The sequence below is a fragment of the Corvus kubaryi genome, unplaced genomic scaffold (assembly GCF_017639235.1).
Source record: "Corvus kubaryi isolate FWS band 111438036 unplaced genomic scaffold, C.kubaryi_AGA036_p1.0 72, whole genome shotgun sequence".
In the NCBI taxonomy this organism is placed as follows: Eukaryota; Metazoa; Chordata; class Aves; order Passeriformes; family Corvidae; genus Corvus; species Corvus kubaryi.
Window position 1 is genome coordinate 247,655 of NW_024582060.1, and position 19,512 is coordinate 267,166.

At 47.5% G+C, this 19,512-nt stretch overlaps 1 protein-coding gene across 8 annotated transcripts in view; it reads right to left on the bottom strand.

Annotated features, from left to right (window-relative positions):
• Positions 1-19,512, bottom strand: part of SLC6A12 (solute carrier family 6 member 12) — a 53,794-nt gene that overhangs the window by 13,106 nt on the left and 21,176 nt on the right. For 6 of the 8 annotated variants that reach the window (XR_006019975.1, XR_006019976.1, XM_042050287.1 and 3 more), the window contains 10 exons: positions 18,775-18,862; positions 17,106-17,238; positions 14,131-14,265; positions 12,561-12,664; positions 10,992-11,116; positions 10,619-10,731; positions 9,744-9,881; positions 8,350-8,452; positions 2,056-2,156; positions 808-978 (listed from right to left, as the gene is read on the bottom strand). Coding sequence is in view for 6 of the 8 variants with exons in the window: in XM_042050287.1 (XP_041906221.1) it covers positions 808-978; positions 2,056-2,156; positions 8,350-8,452; positions 9,744-9,881; positions 10,619-10,731; positions 10,992-11,116; positions 12,561-12,664; positions 14,131-14,265; positions 17,106-17,238; positions 18,775-18,862 (1,211 nt within the window). In the remaining 2 variants the exon portion in view is untranslated. Of the gene's footprint in view, positions 1-807; positions 979-2,055; positions 2,157-2,256; positions 8,148-8,349; positions 8,453-9,743; positions 9,882-10,618; positions 10,732-10,991; positions 11,117-12,560; positions 12,665-14,130; positions 14,266-17,105; positions 17,239-18,774; positions 18,863-19,512 lie in introns of those variants that run through there. The other 2 variants (XM_042050290.1, XM_042050289.1) reach the window with 2 other exon arrangements.

The following is a 19,512-nucleotide window of genomic DNA, read 5'->3' on the forward strand; positions in this document are numbered from 1 at the left end:
TTCCCTGAGACAATGGAACAAATGAAGACTACCTGTACCCAGCCCACCCCTGGATGTGTTGGCAATGCAGGGCCCTCCTCTCCATGAGCCCACCATGTGACTGTCACACCTACACCACAGCCACAGGGATGCTCTCATCCCCTGTTCACCTGCTCCCTCTGCCCACCCCACCCTCCAACCAGCTGCAGTGAGAATGGGGAAGGACCAGAAGAGAAATTGTGTAGAAATTTAGATGTACTGTACATCACTCAGGTGTTTCTTCATGGGTCAGGTGAGGTGTCACCTCCATGGTACCATCTCCCTAGATACAGTTCTTCCTAGGACAAGGACAAAGATGTCTACAGTGAAAGAGGACAGGCTCGGGAACGGCACAGGGTAGAGCCTTACAGCTCTGTGAGCACATCCTCTTTAGTAACTATGGGTAATTTCTTTTTTGAAAATAACATGGTCCTGACCCAGGGCTACAAGAGACAAGAAGTAAAGGCAAAACAGAACCTGTTTTTGCACTTGGTTTGCATTGGTATCTACTGCATATATACTACATATATGTCCATATATTGCACTGAGCATGATGGTGCAACACCACACAGAAGACTGCACATTTGATGATCAGCCTGGGAGCTGTGCTGAGACCCTCCCAGCTCTCCCAGCTGCCAACGAGAGCTACAGAGCATTCTGGGGAGGGGCCACTCTCACCAGCCGTTGCCTTCTCAGAGGAGAAATGTGCCAGGTACCTCCTCCCTGGGGCTCATCCTGAACCATCTGTGGGAGCAACAGCAACACGCCCAGTGACCACAATCTCAGTACCTGTTTCAGGGGTCCTTTGGTTTTCAGAAGGATGAAGATGGCATAGAGAGGAATACAGACCATGGAAGAGAGTGCCATCAGCCAGCCTACCACGTAGCCCCAGGGTGGGTACTCGTAGGAATTGTTGTATTTCAAGGGTCTGTACTTGATCAGAGAAAACAGGAAGACGCCCTGGGGAGCAGAAAACACAAACATAAGGAGAGCCAAGGGGCAGTGAGGCCCGGCAGCCTGGCCACTCTGCAAGGACTGGCTGCCCTGCAAGGATGGCAAGGGTGTTCTGCCTTGCATGAGCCAGCAGGGACCTTGCTGGCTGCAGAGAGCAGAGCCTGGTGCATGCTGGCTGCACGAGGAGTTCTCAGAGCCAGGGCCAGGCATCTCTGCAGTGTAAAGCCTTCAGGCTTCTGCAGAGTTCAAATAAGCGAAGTTGGAAGCAGCATTGAGGGTCCAGCAACATTGAGATAGCAATTTATTCATATCAAAGACAAGAATTTTTGTTCTTCCTGGCAGAAAGACTTCAGAAGAACCACACAGGCACAGATTTACCCCTCCTGGGGCTCTCTAGCTACAGAGCTCTCAGACAATTTGGGCTGGTTTAAAAATTTCCCAAATCTTCAAGTCCTGCTGAAGCCTGGGGACAAACAACTAGGAATCTTTTGTAAGTTATAGTTATAGATCCCATCTGTGTTCCCACTGAGGTCAAAGAAAACAACTCTCAACATCAGATACAAAACCAGAATTTGGCTCAGAAAGCATGTAAAAGTCAGTGGAGCAAGACTGGACACAAATTCAAAACAGGCAAGAACTTGCCTGAATTTGGGTGCATTTTCTTTAAACACAGTCACAGAAGTTTTGGAAGAGATTTAATAACATAGAAAGCCAATGGCTATAGAAAGATATTTCTGAACCATGGGCAGTCCCAGGAACACAGGCTGAAGCAAGTTTTTCAGAACAGGGTAATTCTCACTGGTCTTCTATTCATAGGTAATTTGACCAAACCTCTCCAGGCTTTGAGGATACATTTCCTTTTGCCTTCACAATACACAATTGGCTTCTCAGGCTCAAATAATTTTCCAGGCAAAACATAAGGCTTTACAAAGGAAATAAATGGCTACCTCAGCTATGGACAAGCTTCTGCTTCTCCACAGCAGTTTAAAAACTTTACAGCAGCACCTTGGAGATAAGTCAGCCTTTTCTTCTGAGAATTTGGGGACCCAGAGTGCCACATCATGATGTCATAATTGCACTTACCAAGCACAGACCCGGGGTGAACACCAGCCAGCAAATCTTGATCAAGGGCCACGGCCGGAAACCAATCATGTCCTCAATGTTGTCGTAGAAGCGGTTGGCACCTTGGCCACCAAACAGCACAAAGTCAGAGGTCAGATTGGTTTTGTTTCCTTCAACCACTATTCACATCAGATCCCAAACTTTCTTTATCCTTGGTGTTTACTCCTGGTGAAAACATGGCTATCCTAATAATAGAGCAGCAGGTGATGGGGTTTTCTGGGATTGAAAAGGCCCATCTGTGGCTAAATAGAGATGGAGGGGCTTAATTTCATCCATAAGTATCAGAAAGATCGACACTGAAGAAAAAGCACAGTTCCTCAGACAGCAGCAGCTCTTAGTGAGAGGATGCAGCCCATGCACTGGTAAGGACTGCAAAAGGAAAAGAGGAGTTCCTGGTTTACAGAGAAGCAAGGGAAAGCTCGTGCAGGTTGAGCACATGGGATTGTGCGAGTCCAGAGTGCTAAAAGGAACAAAGAGAGTGGGGAATGCCTAACAAAACCCTCTCTTCGTAAATAAACGTGCTGGTATACCAGGGAAGTCATGTCAAGAATCACGACTGAGGTGGGCAGGACCCCTGTCATCAAGACCCTGTCTTCCACAGAATATTTTATTATTGGCATAAACTCTGAAAACCTGGCAATTAAAACGCCTCTGAAAACCAAATCTTCCATCTGCAAGTGCTGCTGTACTGTCTGGTGAGAGCTGTCTGATGGGTGTCTGATCTCCTTTTCACCGGTTTCACTTACTGGGTTACTTTGTACACAGCGTGTGGGATCCACCTAAATCTCATGGTGCCCTAGAATGGGATTCAGTTCAGAAAAGCACCTGGAAGTCCTGCCACCAGCCAGATTCTAACCATTGACTCTTCCCAACCCAAAGCACAGAGGGCAAACGTATGCAATGGCATAGAGGAGACAACAAACTGCAGATGGATTTCAGCAGACCTTGCAATAGGCTCTAGGATGTCTCCAAGTATCAGGAGCCTAATGTTGGCCAGAAAGAGACGTAAAATGAAGAAAAATCAAAAAGTCATTTATAAGGTGCCCTAGCACCTTTCTAACCACAGCTAACCAGATATACCAGACTGCCTCAGGCAAAGTAAGATGACAATATTGGACAAAAAAAATTGAGCTAGTCTGTCCAGAAAAACGACTACCAGTTAAGCACCTCTGGGATGAAATAATACCGTATTTGTCTCGTTAAAGTTTTATCTTGGTGCTTAGCTGATAAAGAAGGATTCTGCTTTTGGGGATGTTCATCTGTGAACTCATGGTCAGGTCAGTTCCCAGTTGCAAACGTGGTAAGATTTTGCTTCTTTATATCTCAACACCAGAGGGCTGGACTGGGCAAAATATGTGCCTGTAGAACTGGCCACACTTGTGAATGTTTGGAGTTTGGTGAGTTGTATTGTGGTTTGTGGGTTTTTTGTCTCAGAATTACATTCTCATATTACGTTTCCTTTAAATATAGTAATTCTACAAAAGCACATTATGTGTGCTGCTTTTTTTTTTTTTTTGTAATTCTTTGCATTATTTTCTATATCCCATGACTAATGCTTGCAGAAAATCTCTTTTAAACCCAGCTTTTTGAATTATTTGGTGGAGGGGGGAAGCAGGAGGATAGTTCTTTGAACACCTCTTGGTGTTGAGTTGGCAAGTTAAAAACCCGCCTCAAGCAAAGACAACAAGCTGTGGTATATCAAGGGACATGCAGCCTTGTGTGGGAGCCCAACCTACACCAGAGAACTTCCAAGCTGTAAATACCATGAGGCTTCAGATAGAATTTCTGAAAATATATTGGGGATGAAAGGAGATGAGGTATATAAAATTAATTTTGCCAAAAAGCCGAAATCTTCCACAGGGTGGGGAAAAAAAAAAGAGATATAGATCATGTGAATGGCAGTTTAGAATATAAGCACAGCACAGTGTCTTCCACAGAAACACACTGCCATGTCAGACATATGACAGATAAATTAATTCATAATACAGCTTCATGGCAGATAAAGTTTCCCTGCCAATATGGATCTAGGATCTAGTCAAAGAGACATATCAATTAAAGAAATATGAAAATGCTAAACAAAAAGAACACACACACACATCCATCCCCCAACAAGAAAAAAAAATCCCACAACTTATGTTGTTAATTATGATGTGCCTCCACCTGTCCTTGTCCCTTTTCTCTGTAGGACAACCGCCAGGTCCTAAATTTCCATGGCCTCTATGGCAGTCAGAGGGTGATGTGATGAAACACAATGGGGACTGACATGAATGTCCTCAGAGAGTATATGAACAGGAAGTTTTACATAGTCTACACTTCACAGGCAGATGAAAAAGTAATCAAGCTTAAGAAGTCATCAGTTCAACCACTCAACACTGGGTTGTTGAGCAAATTAGAAGCTGGAGGACACATACTGGAGCAATGTGCCTTTCCTTCCCAGCACATTAGAAAGCTTAGATAAAGTTCCTGCAGAGAAAACCATAAAAACTTCCCCAAAGAGATTTCTGTTGGAGTGCACAAAGCTGTTTGCTTCTATCTCCAATATTTCAAGACAAGGAGGAATGGGATGCAGTCACTGGACAGCTAACCATGAATGCTAGTACCACTTCCCTTGTGCAGATCAACCCCATATACCTTCAAAGTGGTTGTGTGCTCTTCTGACAAATCATTTTGCCATGTAAATGCACAGGAATAAATTTCACAGGAACCTAACTAGAGATTTGCTAACATCCTTATCTCTTGTCCTTATGGAGCCCTTCTCATTTTACGCAGCTTATAAAAACAGCAAATGAGGCCCAAATTAAAAGGGACAAAGATTGAATTTTACTTTTAGCATATTCGAAAAACAGTGAGTTTCACAGTTCTACTAGTTTGGAATCTATAAAAACTCTCTCCCCGTTTTATCTCCCAAGTTACATTTATTTGCATTCATCTATATCGAATTTCACCCACAACATTCCAAAAGGTGATGACCATGGCTCCACGCCACAGTACCACGCGTGTATCTGCTCCCTCTCTGTCTCAAACCTGCAGCATCAACACCTGCACCAGGTCTGTGCAAAGAGCCAGCAACAGAGGCATCCTGGCACCACAGCTGCACATCCCAGCACCACGGCCGCGCATCCTCTGCGTACCAGGCGCACAGAGCAGACCCGTTATGGCCCATAAGGAAGGTTGCTCATAGCCAGCGCATCTGAGAGCATTCAGCACACAGAGCCAGAGCAGGCCCAACAGGCAGGATCCAGGCAGGAGGAGGCTGCCATGCCACGCCACGCTGCATGTGAGCAATGGAACCAGAGAAAGATTTACCATAGCACAACACGGGTTTACCCCAGGGTCACCCACAGGTACCCTCTGGCATCAGTTTGCTTTAGCTGTGTAAACAGCCCTAGTGATTTCAGCCCCGGCTCTCCTACAGTAATGGAGGCCCTTGCTTTCTCCCAGAACAGCTAATCCTAATGTGCATGCTGTGACTGCCTGGAGAATCCCCTCTGCAGCACATTTTGGTGGCATCATGTTGTGAATCTCAAACCCCAAGCCTGCTTATAGAAGGGCTGTCTGTCCCAAAGTGGGAGGGAGAGAGGAGAAGAAGCAGGGGGACACCAGAATCCCTGCAGCACTCTCCTCTAGATCAGCAGGTCCAATGCTGTACAATCCTTCCACAGGCAGGGAGCAGTACAGGGGAAATCCTCAGGTCTTTGGGAGAGCAGCTGCCTGGCAACAGGGGGAAGCTGCCAAGTGGTGGGTGGTTGGCGTATGTGCTGGGAGAGGGGAAACTCAGAACGCATATTTGTGTTAGCAGAAATGTTGTAATTCTTCACAGTGTAAGCAAGAGGCTCAGCCCTGCCAGTTCTGAGGCTGGGGAAAAAAACCCTTTAATCAGTGCTAGTCACTTTTTTCCCCCACTATAATGCCTCACCTCAGCCCTTTGACTACATTTTTGACCAGAATTACCCCAGTGGATGCAAAGCAGAACATCAAGGGGGTAAAATCCCACTGTGTGGAGTGTGGCACAAATGAACCCATGGTTGTGAGGAAAAGGGTCACTTCTCTGTCCCCAACTACTCCATCTCCCTTTAAGGCTGCTGGGGCAGCATCACCTCTCCTGTTACTCATTGTCTGCCATTGCTCCTCTCCATGGGTCATCAGAAAGGGCATGTGGCCTGTGTGACTGTAAAAGTGGCATTAAACACCAAAGCATAATTCAGTTCAATCAATTAACCTAGCATGGTGATCCCCATCCTGTCACAGACGGATGGGGATCTCCATGCCCCTTTAATCCCAGAAGGACTGGGCAGAAGCTGACTCAAATCTGGCCAGGGTCTGCTACTGCAAGCTGTGAGGTGAGCTTCCCTTGAAGGAAATCTTTCTAAAATAAATCTCTCTTAGGGATCTCTTGCATTCCCTAGAGCTCAAGACGAAGCAGCTGGACCAGTCACCCTTTCAGTAAGAGAGGAGTTTATCCAAACCAGCAATTGACTCCTGCTCTACATGAAGCATTTGGAGAAACTGGTAAGCCCTTCACCAGCAACTGCACTGCAGCCAGTGCAACCTCTATAAAACTGTAAGCATCAAAAGGAGCACACAGGGACTGACTGCCCATAACAAAGCAAAGGTGGCACCAAATGGAATTGGCAGGTGGCAGATTTAGAATGAGGAAATGAGAGTGACTCCTCACACAACACCTGAGAAAGCCATAGAACTCCTTGCTGCAGCATTTTGTGGATGATAAATGCTTAGCCAAGTCAACTGGAAAAAAATAACAGAAGAGAAATAAATAGATTTCGCTTCTGGCACTGGAAATTCCTGGGCAACAAAATGAGTATTGCATCTGGTTTTAGGACACCCAGCTCAAGAAAGACGTGTAGCTGTCAGAGTGGGTCCAGAGAAGGACCATGAAAACTAAGAGAGGACTGAAACACCTGTCCTGTGAAGACACACTGAGAGAGTTTGGGCTGTCCAGCCTGGAAAAAAGAAAGCTCCAGGGAGACCTTGTTGCAGCCTTTCAATATATAAAGGGGGCTTGTAGAGACATGACAAGGGCTAACAGTTTTAAATTGAAAGAGGAGAGGTTTAGAGTGGATACAAGGAAGAAATTTTTGACTCTGAAGATGCTGAGACACTCGAACCGGTTGCCCAGAGAGGCTGTGGATACACCACCATTGCAAATGTCCAAGGCCCAGCTGGACAGGGCTCTGAGCAACCTGGTCAAGTGGAAAGTGGCCAAGAGGGTGGACTAGATGACCTTTAAAGGTCCCTTCCAAAACAAACCGTTCTATGGTTCTATAATAAGTTGTGAAAAGCTGAAGAACATTCACAGAGAGTATCACTCCTAATTTTTCTTCTATTGTATTCCTTCATGAGCTCCTGACCACTGAGACCCAATGTGATGCTGTGTTTGCAATCTTTCCCTGAGGTTATGATGGCAATGCTGCTTGAAGTAGTTGGAACCAGCAGATGTGTGACCGTGGGATGTTGAGGTCTGGTCTAAGCTGGCATCTACTGCAGCTGTGCACAATCCTTACAGCTATGAGGCTCCTGTAGTTCCATGAAGCAAAGAGAGGGAGCAGCTGCTCTGCATCACACACAAGACTCTACCCAAAACCCATCAGCCTTGAACAAGCTTCAGGGAGAAAAATCAAAGCCTTTGTGCTCAGAAAGAGATCTCCCCATGGGATATCAGAGAAGACTCTTCTTACTGCACAGACTAACAAGCAGTTGGTTTCCTCCTGCTAGTTCATGAAGTTCAGTTTTATCCTGCTCCTGACTGAGTAGTTAAGTTACAGACTTCACTGAGAGCCAAAGCAGTCCCTCCTGTTTCTTTTCTGAGTGCCATCACAGCCAGGATAAACAGGAAGCAGGAATCATCACAGAAGTAGCACATAGCAGGTTTTCATCCCAGCATTTTCTGTTAGATTAACTGGCAGGACTAAACTAAATGCACAGTGTAAGTAGACAGGGACAGACACCAAAGAACAGCAGTCACTCCTCTATAGCTGATTATCTAATTCAAAGGGCAGATGGGAAGAACAGCAAGGTAGTTCAATATGAGGCACCTATGGAGAAGGAAAAAACATTCCTAGTCTAAATGTGGAGCAATTAAGAAATGTTGCAAGGAAACACAGTGAAAACTAGACAAGAAAGAAGATAATTACAGCACTTCTTTGCCCCCTGAGGATCTTCTCTAACCACTCCCACTTCTCAACCCCCCATTCTTGCCTTGATAAAGAGCAAGACAGACTTTTGTCCTCCACTTACCATACACCCATCCTACACAGATGACTTCAAAAACAGCCAGGAAGAGCAGGCATGTGCCACTGGCAGCGTAGTAGTCAAAGAGCTGGAAGATGTACATGCCACCCTGTTGAAGAGGTAGAGAAAACAGAGCCATGGCAAGACCATTCCATGTCAGGGAAAAATGGGTGGGCCAAGCAGAAGAATAGCAGCAGAAACACCGAATCTAGAGCAGGCAGGAGAAGAGCCTTCTCTTGGGGCTGCCCTCACTCTGTTCCAAAAACACCATCAGGCCTGCTGGCAGGAGAGTTTTCATGCCTATTCTATGATACTTCTGGGCTAGGCAGGTTTCTTTGTGCATAAGAGCAGGAGCTGGTTTGTTTGGCTGTTTTTAAACAGTTAGGAAGTTTCCAGAATAATTTTTGACATACCATGTAGCAGTGCAGAACTTGGCACCCAGAAAATTGTGATCTTGAGCACCAGGATATTCAGATACCTCATTTTCCTTCATCCAACTTTACATACTACTCGTGGCCCAAGCTCTGCAACGGCAGAGGCTCATGGCTTTCCTGCTGCTTCTGACTTCAAGCTGAGCCCTGCAGAGTTGTCATCAGCTACCTGTACAGGCCCATGGACGATTTTCATGTGATTTCTCCAAGAGAAAGCCCCTCCAGGTCAAGCAGATGCTTTCAAATAATGCTGAAAGGCTCTAGACACACAGCGTCACTCAAATCGATTACCACAGGAGTTGCCTTCAGCCAGGATCCTGCTGGAGGATCATTTGTCTGTGTCTAAGGGGTTTAACAGGAATTAGCTGTCACTACAGAGCCCACGGAGGCAGCACAGGAGCTCTAAGACCCTCACCCAGGCTTGTGGTACACACAGAGCACAGCACAGCACCATGCAGGAAGAGGTGCAGCGTTTAGCTGCAGAGCAGTGCAAACACTGTGTGCCTGGCACCGCACCAGCACAGCTCTGCTCCTTCTGGTCCCCAGGATCACAGGCTTCCCACGGGCTCCAGCAGGGTTAGGGCACAGCCATTACCCGCAGGCTCCTCTCCTGCTGCTCTGCTTTGTGTGGAAAGCAGCCAGCAAATGATCACTGCCCTTAGAAGAGCTTGTTTTCAAACAGCTCAGCTTGTTTTAGCTCCCAGGTCTGGTATTTGCATGAAGCCGTGTGTCAGGCAGCCTCTCTGGGCTGTGGGACCAGGGTCTCTGGAAGGCTCAGTGATGCAGTGAGTGCACCAGTGTCACACGGGGTCAAAGCAGCACTGGCTGTGAGAGACACCAGCTAATGCATTAGAAATGAGAGACAATTAACAGCATCAAAGACAAGCTTGCAGTCTCTGCCCAGACCTCCAGAGCTGTGTAGCACGGGGTTTGGTGATCAGCTGTACAACCCAGCTACTCCTTGCTTACCTCAGTGACCAGCAACAAGCCCAGCAGGTAGCATATGACTGCAATGGCCAGGATCAGCAGCTCCCGACGCCCCTTCTTCCGAAACACACCGGGGAACATGTCGATAATAGCTGTCACCATGCTTTCCACACAGACGAACTGCAGAACAAAACAGGTCAGAGAAATCAGTGTCTCTCCTTCCCCAAGCACGCACTTCTCCTCACTGTCCTTTTTGTCCTCCCACCACCCAAATCCTTATTTTTTTAATTTTTCTTTTCATCTGTCTTGTTTCCACCAAGGGCCAGCAGAAACAGAGGAAAAAGACCTGGTTATCTGAGTACAAGGGCTGAGGTATTGCAGAGCAGAGCCTGAGCAAAACACCTGCCTGATGGACATGCGGGACACCCTCTGCTCCCCTCGTGCCTGCAGCAGGGCTGCACGCTGCACTCTACGGGGTTTGCTCTTGGCATAACAGGGGTATGGGTTTGTAGGAGGTGGGCACACCAGTGAAAAGAGGACACATGGATTGCTCTGGTGGGATGCAGCAGGGAGAAAACATCCCCATTCCCCATCCCAGACTGCACTGCTCGGTGCTGGGCCTCACTCTGTAGTGTGCACAGTTTTGGAGCTGGCACAGAGAGGGGGGGATGTAGCTGGGACACCCTCACACACACAGGGAGGAGAAGCCAGCAGAGATGCCAGCACATAAAACCACTGTCCTGCCATTGGCCCTGGCTCCAAGCTCCCACAGTGTGAAAGTGCTGCACACAATGTAGAGAACCTATTCAAGGTACCAGCAAAGCACATACCCACCTTACCCTTTCCAATGGCCATGGGGAGTGCTCAGGGTGGGGACAGGCACCTGCATGTTAGGTGAGGAGGAGAGTTTGCTATACCTGGCTGTCCAGTCCCAAGAAGATCAGCATGAGGAAGAAGAGGCAGGACCAGAGCTGAGACACAGGCATCATTGTTACTGCTGTTGGATATGCTATGAAAGCCAGGCCAGGACCTGCCAACAGACCACAGGATGACCACTGCCCTGCAGTACAGAGTAAGCTCACATACTTCTTTCAAAGCTCCTATTGCCACAACTGCTGGCCCACCCACGGCTGAAAGCTGTGTTGAGGAGTACTGGTCATGCAGACCTCTCTGCAGACACCCATAGTCATAGAGGATGTAGAGAACATCTTGGGTTTCACCTCAGAAGAGTGCCCTCCCCTTCAGGCTGTTTGTTTTCCCTTGGCTCTGAAGTCTCCCAGAAAAACTTACCTGATTCGGCCACTTCTGAGATAGGTACACCCTGCTCTCGAGCCATGAAGCCCAGCACAGAGAAAATGGCAAAGCCAGCAACAAAGCTGGTGGCACTGTTCAGGAAGCAGAGCGTGATGCAGTCCCTGCAGGAAGGAGGCCAGAGAGAAATGGGTATTTCCTGCTGCAGAATGGATCCACTTAGGATCATGTCTGTACTCAGCTTCCCTGGTTGGACAGCACTAACCAAGAAACAGCAATGTTGTTCTTGAACCCACTCAGAAGTAAAAAGCTCAGAGCAGAGCCAAGAGCTCAAGAGTTATAGGACTATACATGGCATAGCGGGTGAACACAACCACACAACACATAGCAATAAAAAAACTTACAAGAGTCCAGAGAATAGTAAAAACAACAGAGAAAATGAGGAAAACAGAAAATTAGAAGAGAAAAGAGGTTGCAAAAGTAAACATAGTCAAGAAAGAGGAGTATCTGAAAGCATGAACACATACAGGTTCAGCAGGTCTAGTAAAACAAGGGTAATAGGATAATAAAAATCTTCACCTGACAAGGGCTGTGTCTACACTGTCCTTATTAATTATGCTCAGGTGGAGGCTGGCATGTGCTATGCTACTTGTCCTGAAACTTATGTGCACTTGCTCCTTGTGAAAGTTGGGCACCACTCTCAGCTGGCTGGGCTGGAAGCCCCACACCCCTGGATCCTGCCTGGGCAGCTGCTAGAACTGACCCACAGCATCAGCTGCTGTGGGGCACTGTGGGCACCCGGAGCTAAGCTGCCAGAACAAGGCACCTAAGGAATTAGAGGAAGGTGTCAGCACACTGCTTTATTGGTGACAGAAACATTTTGGAAGAGCCAGGGGAAAGTATTAACTGCCCAACCAACAGCCATGGCAGCACCTTTTGGAGAACAGGACAGATGATCGATGTCTCCCAAGCACAATTCCATTTCACCATCTGTGCTGGAGAAATATGTGAAAGAATAACGAAGTCCCTGCTTCTCGGGGCTCTGTAGAAGGTGTCAAAAATGGTCCTGATAGCTCCACTGAGCTCCACGTCAGGCCATGGATAAAATAGATCTGTAATCCAAGGGCAAGGAGAAGGCCAGACAGACTTGATTAATCTCCTTGATAGGATCAAAAGGCCACTGGCAGTACATTACTCCGATGGTAGTAAAGCACCGCAGACAGGGGGCCTGGCCATCATCTTTGTACCACCTCCCCTGTGTCACAGATGTGATGGCAGAGCTGGCCATGTCACCCCTGCCCATTCACTCTGTCAAAATAGACTGTGCTGTCTACACAGTGGCTGGAGACACTCTACATTTTCATTCCTCCCTCTCCTCCAGTCTCTCGTTTCCACACTGACTCGTGCAGGAAGCACTATTTAAGCCATTTTCTGTACTCCTCTTTTCCCTCAGCCATTCTCCATCCCTGTGCTGAGTCCTCTGCAGCTTCTGCACTCTGAGCAGCTCATTAGTCACAGCAGCATGACCCAAGGTCTCCTCCTCTGATGCAGCTCTGTGCCCTCTGAGAAAATTTCCAGAAGGAAATGAGGAGTGCAGGCTCTTCCTACCTGTAACAGTTGTTGGTGTATTTGTTGTAGCTGCCCAGAGCTGTCAGGCACCCCTGGCAGATGGCGTAAGAGAAGAGGATCTGAGTACCTGCATCCAGCCAGACCTGGAACAGAGAAGATCAGTGGTCTTCAGATCTGGCTACAAAATAAACAAATGGCTGTGCCCTGTCAACAATAACTCCTCCAGTCATGGAGAACAAACGCTGTGAGACAGAAAGGGGATCTGCAGCAAATGGAGAAACTCAGATACCTATCTGGAAAAACTGAGCTATAGGACTGGAAGTCCTTCAGGAGAAGTCTCCTGAGGAGACCGTATTTTCACATCCCACTCAAGGTGACACCATTTCTCCATCCCACACTTTTGCATTCAGGGTAGAGATGGCATCCCTGATAGCATGGCTCTGTCTGAAGCTGTCACTGCAGATGTGTGTGGTCCCTACATGACCCAGATGATTAATCTCCTTGCAGAGCCACTGGTGAGTCACCCCAAATGAGAGTGTGAGCAACAATCCGTGTACTCCCTTCCCTGCTCCCAGATCTAGTTTCCCACATCTCTGAGGCCACAGTGCAGGGTGAAGAGCAGAAAATTGCCCAGCTGAGAGATTGCAGGCCAGTCACCCACCCAGGCTCCCCTTTGCTCTGGCATTTCATGGGAAAAGCTGAGTGGGAGAGCTGGGCTCCATGGGAGAGATGAACTGTGGGCTGAGCTGCAGCTCTGCTCTCACACAGTCCCAGGGAAAGCCCTGAACTGGGAGTTTCAGGCAGGCGGGGAAACAGCCCACCTTTCTGATGGTCTCCAGGTTCCCCACTCATTCTCTTTTTCCTCTAAGCAGCCCCCAGCTGCAAACATCCCAGCAGCTGGAATTTGGTAGCCTTCAAAGAATCCCAGCCCAGGCACTGCTGCCTAAGTTCACACTGATTTCTCACAGATAGGTGGGTAGGCAGGAGCCCTTCAGGCACGGACACACATCCCACTTGAACCAAAGCCCTGCCTAAACTCAGTAGCAGGACCTCACTGAGGGTTTCCATGAGCTCCAACAACTGGTGGCAGGGATTGACCCTTTGGGCAGCCCCTGCCCCAGGCAGGTGGGACCAGCCCCCAGAACAGGTGAAGGGAACCCAGCTGGTCACAGCCCATGTTACATGCACGCCTTTGGTCTCTGCAAGCACAGGGATCCCACATGTCCTGGGAGGGCCTTGATGGAGCCAAAGTGCTAAACCAGGTCAGAAAAAAATTAAAAGCGATAGATTATTTACCCCCTTCCTTAATTATCTGCATTTAAAAGCCAGGAAAAGTATCTGTTACATGCTAAATATTTGATACACTCTTCTGGTTTTGCTGACCCCATGAGTGGAAATGGCCTAATATACACACATGCTGCAGACCATGAGCTAGGATAAAAAGGATATGCTGTTCAGGGGGACTAGACCCCTCTCAGAAGTTTTAAGAATCCTGGTTCATTGGTCTCCTTTCAGAGATGACAGCTAGATGCTCAGCGAGCAGCAGATCCAAAGGCCAGAGCATTGAGAACATTCTCGTGGCCAGCATTTGCCTGACACCATCCCTCACCTGTGGGTCTGCCAGCCTGGAGATGTCTGGCTTCAGGTAGAAGATGATGCCCTCAGAAGCCCCTGGCAGCATCACCCCTCGAACCAGCAGGATAAGGAGCATCACATACGGGAAGGTGGCAGTGAAGTAAACGACCTGCAGGGGCAGGGAAACAAGGGGAGAGAGGGTCAGCAGGAACGGGGGCAGGCATCACCTCACCTCACCCCACCCCAGCAAACGTCCCTGACTGCTTTTGGCTGTAGCTGCTGCTGCTAACATAGAAGAGGGGTGGGAAAGAAATTAACCAAGCTTACATCTCACTGGTGGTTTAGTCAATTGACATTTTGTTCTTCATTCAAGACTCTGCCACTGGTTGCTCTGCTTTGTTTTCTCTTTCCAGTCAGTGTGATTTCCCTGCTCTCCAGCTGTTCCCTTCATCTTTCTAAAGCTGCAGAAGAAACCCAGATCTCTTCCTGTCACTGAGTTTTAACGAGGAGTTATTAAAACGGTCCTATGCCCAGCAAGAGTTTTCCAAATTAAACACCAACTTTTGCTGTCCAACTTGAGACACCTATGAGGGGTCTCATTTCCAGGAGTGCTCATGCATCACTCTCATCCCTTCAATGCCTCTGAGCTTACAGGTAAAAAATGGGGGCAACTCAAAGCCTTTAAAGAAAATGTAGACTTTTATTTTCGTAATACCTATTTTTACTTCTTTTTGTGTGTGATGTAAATAGATATTACAGTAGAATTAATCATCTCTAAACCATTGCTCAATATAACCTACTCTTTTTTTCTATTTGCAAAATATTTGTCAGCAAGTTGCAACTTCCTAATATTTATTCATTACTAAAATTCATCCAAGTAACGTGGAGGCTTGTTTACTCCATGGATTCATAGTGATGGGCCTAAAATGACTTTTTTTGTGCTTAGTAATAATTGGTCAAATAAGTCACAGTAAATGGTACTTTTGCTGTTCCCTGATTGAATGAGAATGGCAGTACTTTGGGCACAAGTATTAAAATCTACCTTCAGAAATCACTTTTAAGGAACATTTATGCACAACAGCTGAATGCATAAGGAAGAGAAACATAGGGCAAAATGAATAAAAGATAAAGGCTTTTAAAAGAAAATGAGTCTTTATGGAGTTATTTGAAATTATTGTCCTGAGGTCACTATGGTTGCTTTAAGTTTGGATTCCTTAAATCACAGAAACAGAAACATAAGGATCTGGCAGGGTTATCTCATTAGAGCAGCCTCTCAGGCAAGCACAACCTCCTGTTTAATCTGGAGCTGTTGAACAAAGCTATGCACCTACTCAGAATTCTTGGGTCTTTCCCACTGCTTATCTTAGTACATTGTCAGCAAAGAAAAAGAGGGGAGCAGTTGAATTTTTTGACAGTGCCCCTGTAATACTCAAAATTACTGCCTGCAGAGAAGACAACTGGCCTGTTTGACCTGTAGTATATCTGGGGACAGAAACCCCTCTCTTAGTGTTGCACCACATCCATAACACCTGGCTGGTAAATAGCCAATAGCCCTGTGTCCTAAAAATTTTGATGGAAAAGTCTTCTGTAGTCCCAGGAAGACCATTCCATTTACTACATGTAGTCACTGCTTCCTCTCACTTTCTGGTCTGGTTTTGCCAAACCAAATCAGCTAAACCAGCCTGACTGAGCTACTTAAGCTTTCGCCTTGTGCAGATAAGTTTTGCACACTGGGGCAGCACGAGGCAAAGGAGAAACTCAGTGGACAAGTCTGAGAGCTAAAGAGAACCTCGGGAGACTTAATTATTTTTCCATGCAGATCACAGCCTGTCGGACCCAATCCCTTGTGAAGATGGCACTGTGGTATTCAAATTAGGGGGCATCAGAGATTCAAGGTTTAAAATGCAGACCATCCATCATCTCTCCCCATAAATGTGGAGTCTGGCTCTCCTTCCTTGAGAAATGGTGGACAACAAGTCAGGACTAGCAAGAACCAGTAATCAGCAAAAACTGGGAAAAATCTAGTCAGGGGAGCAAGTTATCTCATTCTGTTGAAATGGGTGTCCAGTGCAGTTTTAAGGTAGCAGATGGGATTTGACACTGAAACACAGGTGACAAATACGAAACGGAACACTTGTCAAGAGTAGTGATTTGAAGGAAGAAATCTGTTGCAGAAATTAGTTCCCTTCCTTTGCTATTGGGACATCTCCTGGACACCCACAAGACTAATCATCAATCATCATTAATGATCCACCATCTCATTGCAACTCCAGGAAAGAAAGAGGTCCTGAGCAAGTCAAGGCCATGGCAGTGTCCCTAATACCCAGCCCAAGGCATCAAACACTCACTCACTCCAAAAGGAGAATCAGTCCATCTGCTCTACAGGATGAACCTCAGGCTCATCCCAATTGGCTCCAGCCCCACTAGCAAAATGCAGAAAGTGACCAACTGACCCAAAACCCACAGATCCAGAAGGAGCACAAAAGAGAGAACAAGGACACTTTTCCCACCCCAAGTGCTTTGCAGGACAAAGAAGCAGGAGAGATTCATTATCTTTTCACTGAGCTGGCTATAGGCAGCAGCTTGTCTGTTTTGCTCAAGTGTTTAATTATTGCCAGGGATGGGAAGTCTGCCACTGCAGAGGATCTTGTTAAAAACACCCTCAAGCCACAGCAGGACAACACAGTGGTGAGTGCATGATTCCCAAGGGCACTTGGGGAGTATCCATCAACCACTGTGGGTATCTGCAAGGGAAAATGTGACTCAAAACTCCCCTCAGTTTGCAATTCTTTCCCAATTCTCCCCTCCCTGATGGACCTACTCATTTATTCTTCCTCTTAGAGTTCAGACACAACTAGTGTATATCAGCATGGCCCCAACAGGTTTTAGGTTTCACTTTGGTGCTGTGTCTCCTGCCTCTACTTCATGTAGAAGGGAAAGAGATTGGGGAAGAAATATAAGATGGGTACAAGGAGGCTTATGACCTGGGAGGATAATCTCCATTCCTACTTTGCCTGTTGACTTGACCCCTTTCCAGATGCAGAAGTAGCAGATGGTCCACGCCAGCAGAAGACACAGAGCCAGCTCCCAGCGCACAGTGCCCAGTTTGTGAATACCATCCGTGAGCCCCAGGACTCGCTTCCTGCCGGTGTCCAGGGACAGGGAGAGAAGCATTAACACTCCACACCACTCACCCATACAGACCCTTCCCATTTACCCCATACAAAGACTTAACAGCCTATCTACGATACATCTGCCCGCGGCTCCCAGCCATGCAAATCATGCCAGCTCTGCTCAAGGCTCCCCTCTCTAGTCATCTCTGCTCCACCATGTCCTGTAGCTGACCCAAACCCTCCCACTCTCCAAACCCATGGTGCCATGCCTGTCAGACCCACACCACACAAAATCAACACCTGCTCCCCATCACTCCCTGAGCCTGGCAGCTCCCCAGCAGAGACAACTCAATCCAAAGCAGGCCACCAAAGCCACTATCAGCCCATGGCCACCATTCTTTCTCCCCATATGCTATAGACACCCTATATATAAGCATAAATTATCTTTATGATTCCCATGCCCTTCCCTCAGCCTCCTTGCTTGACGATTCACCATCATAGGTAGGCCACACGAGAGCTCAGCACTGCAGCTCATGCAGTTCCCACAAGCCCAACCCCACATTTACAACTCCTCTGCACATCCTGCTCCAAACTAGTCCGCTCAGTGTCCCCTTGCGCTCTCCACAGAAAACCTGAACAACTGTTTCAGAGGGGTCTCAGCTCTCACTAAATAGTATGTGCAAGGAACAGGGCAGGAGAGGGGACCCAGCACTGTGCAGACTTTCTGCAACCATGGGAATTTATCATCTCTATGTGCCCTGTGGTGGCTGCAACAAACAAAGGACAGTCAACCTTTTCAAAGGTACTCTAGGAGCCAGAAATGGGGAAAACACCCAAACCCAACTGCTGAAGCTGAGTCCCTGACAGCCCTCTTCTTTATAAGACTTTCCTCAGTAGCATATGGGGTGGTCGGGTGGCTTCACCGATGACCACCTTATCTGGGACACTGTCTGGCCTGCTGCAAGACCCCTCATTCAGACTGTGTTTTAGTGCCTCCAGCCCCAAGTTCCTCAAAATTCTCCTCCTTCCTCAAATTCCTCTCTGGCATCTCATGCATCCATCTCAGATCCCTGCCCTCCAGGGACGATCCTGAACAGCCTGATAGACCACTTCCCTTAGACAGCAAGCAGGACTAGGTCAAAAGAAGGGAAAAGGCAGTTTTTCCACTTTGTGTTTCACTGTGGAGGACTGTTCAGTCTGCCCTGGCCTCTCACATTTGCCTACCATGTGTACCTCTGCTTGCAGCAAGTCCTCGCCTGCTTTTGGTGCCTCTCCCAGTGGCCACACTCACCCAGGCAGCTCAGTGCCAGAAAGCAAACACACCCTCAAGGTGCACATGAGCACCCCTGGGCAGGCATGCAGTGAGCTGCTTTTGAGGTGTACCCAGCCCTCACACCCTGAGCTCTGTGCCCATCCCCTTGGCAGCTCGTTGTGCTCCCCATGTTCAGATCTGACACGTGGCACCTTGCTTGCTCCTACAGACGCACAGCCCCCTGCCCAGGCACTGCTGCCGCTGGAGCCTTTGGATGAGAGCGAGCCTGAACAGAGGGAAAACAATCACATACTCCCAAAACTCAATCATTGAGGAGGTGGCGTTCGCTGGCAAGGTCCTGTTGTCCAGGCTGGATCTATTCAGAATGTCCACACAGAGATCTACCAAAAGAAAAGGAAGCTGATGAGGTGAGAAATTCTCTACGGCTCCTCCACAAAGGATGCTTCTTGCCCTCTAGATCCTAACCCTCACTCTGGCAGAACACAGACCCTTCACCCTGTGCTATAGAGCATCTCATTAAATTCTTGCATCTCATTAAACATCACATTAAACTCTGCCTCTCCCCAGCTATGAATCCCAATCCAGCAGTAGCCAAAGGGTTCAGGAAGGGAAGAGGGGAAGGAGAGAACAATTCCCTGCCAAACTGAAAACAGATGGCTGCAAAATATACATTATCAAGGGATAGTGACTATGAGTAGCCAGGATAGAAAATCCCATTCTCTTTCCACATCATGCACCATTCCCTGTCCACACATGCATGCATATGTTCACACACACCACAAAGGCCTTCCTGTTCTCCTTTGCCATCCCCAACCCTGTTACAGAGCGTGAAATAACTAAAAACAGAGGAGATGGCACACATCCAATGCACCTCATCTTGCATTTTGCCAGCCAAAGACAATCCACTGGAAAACCAAGGAAATCCAGCTGCTGTTGGGAAGCTTCTCTCTATTAAGAGAACATACGTGGCTTTCCTTACAAACCAACCCATGCTGGGGAAGCTGAAGGAATTGGATCAGCTCTTCTAAAG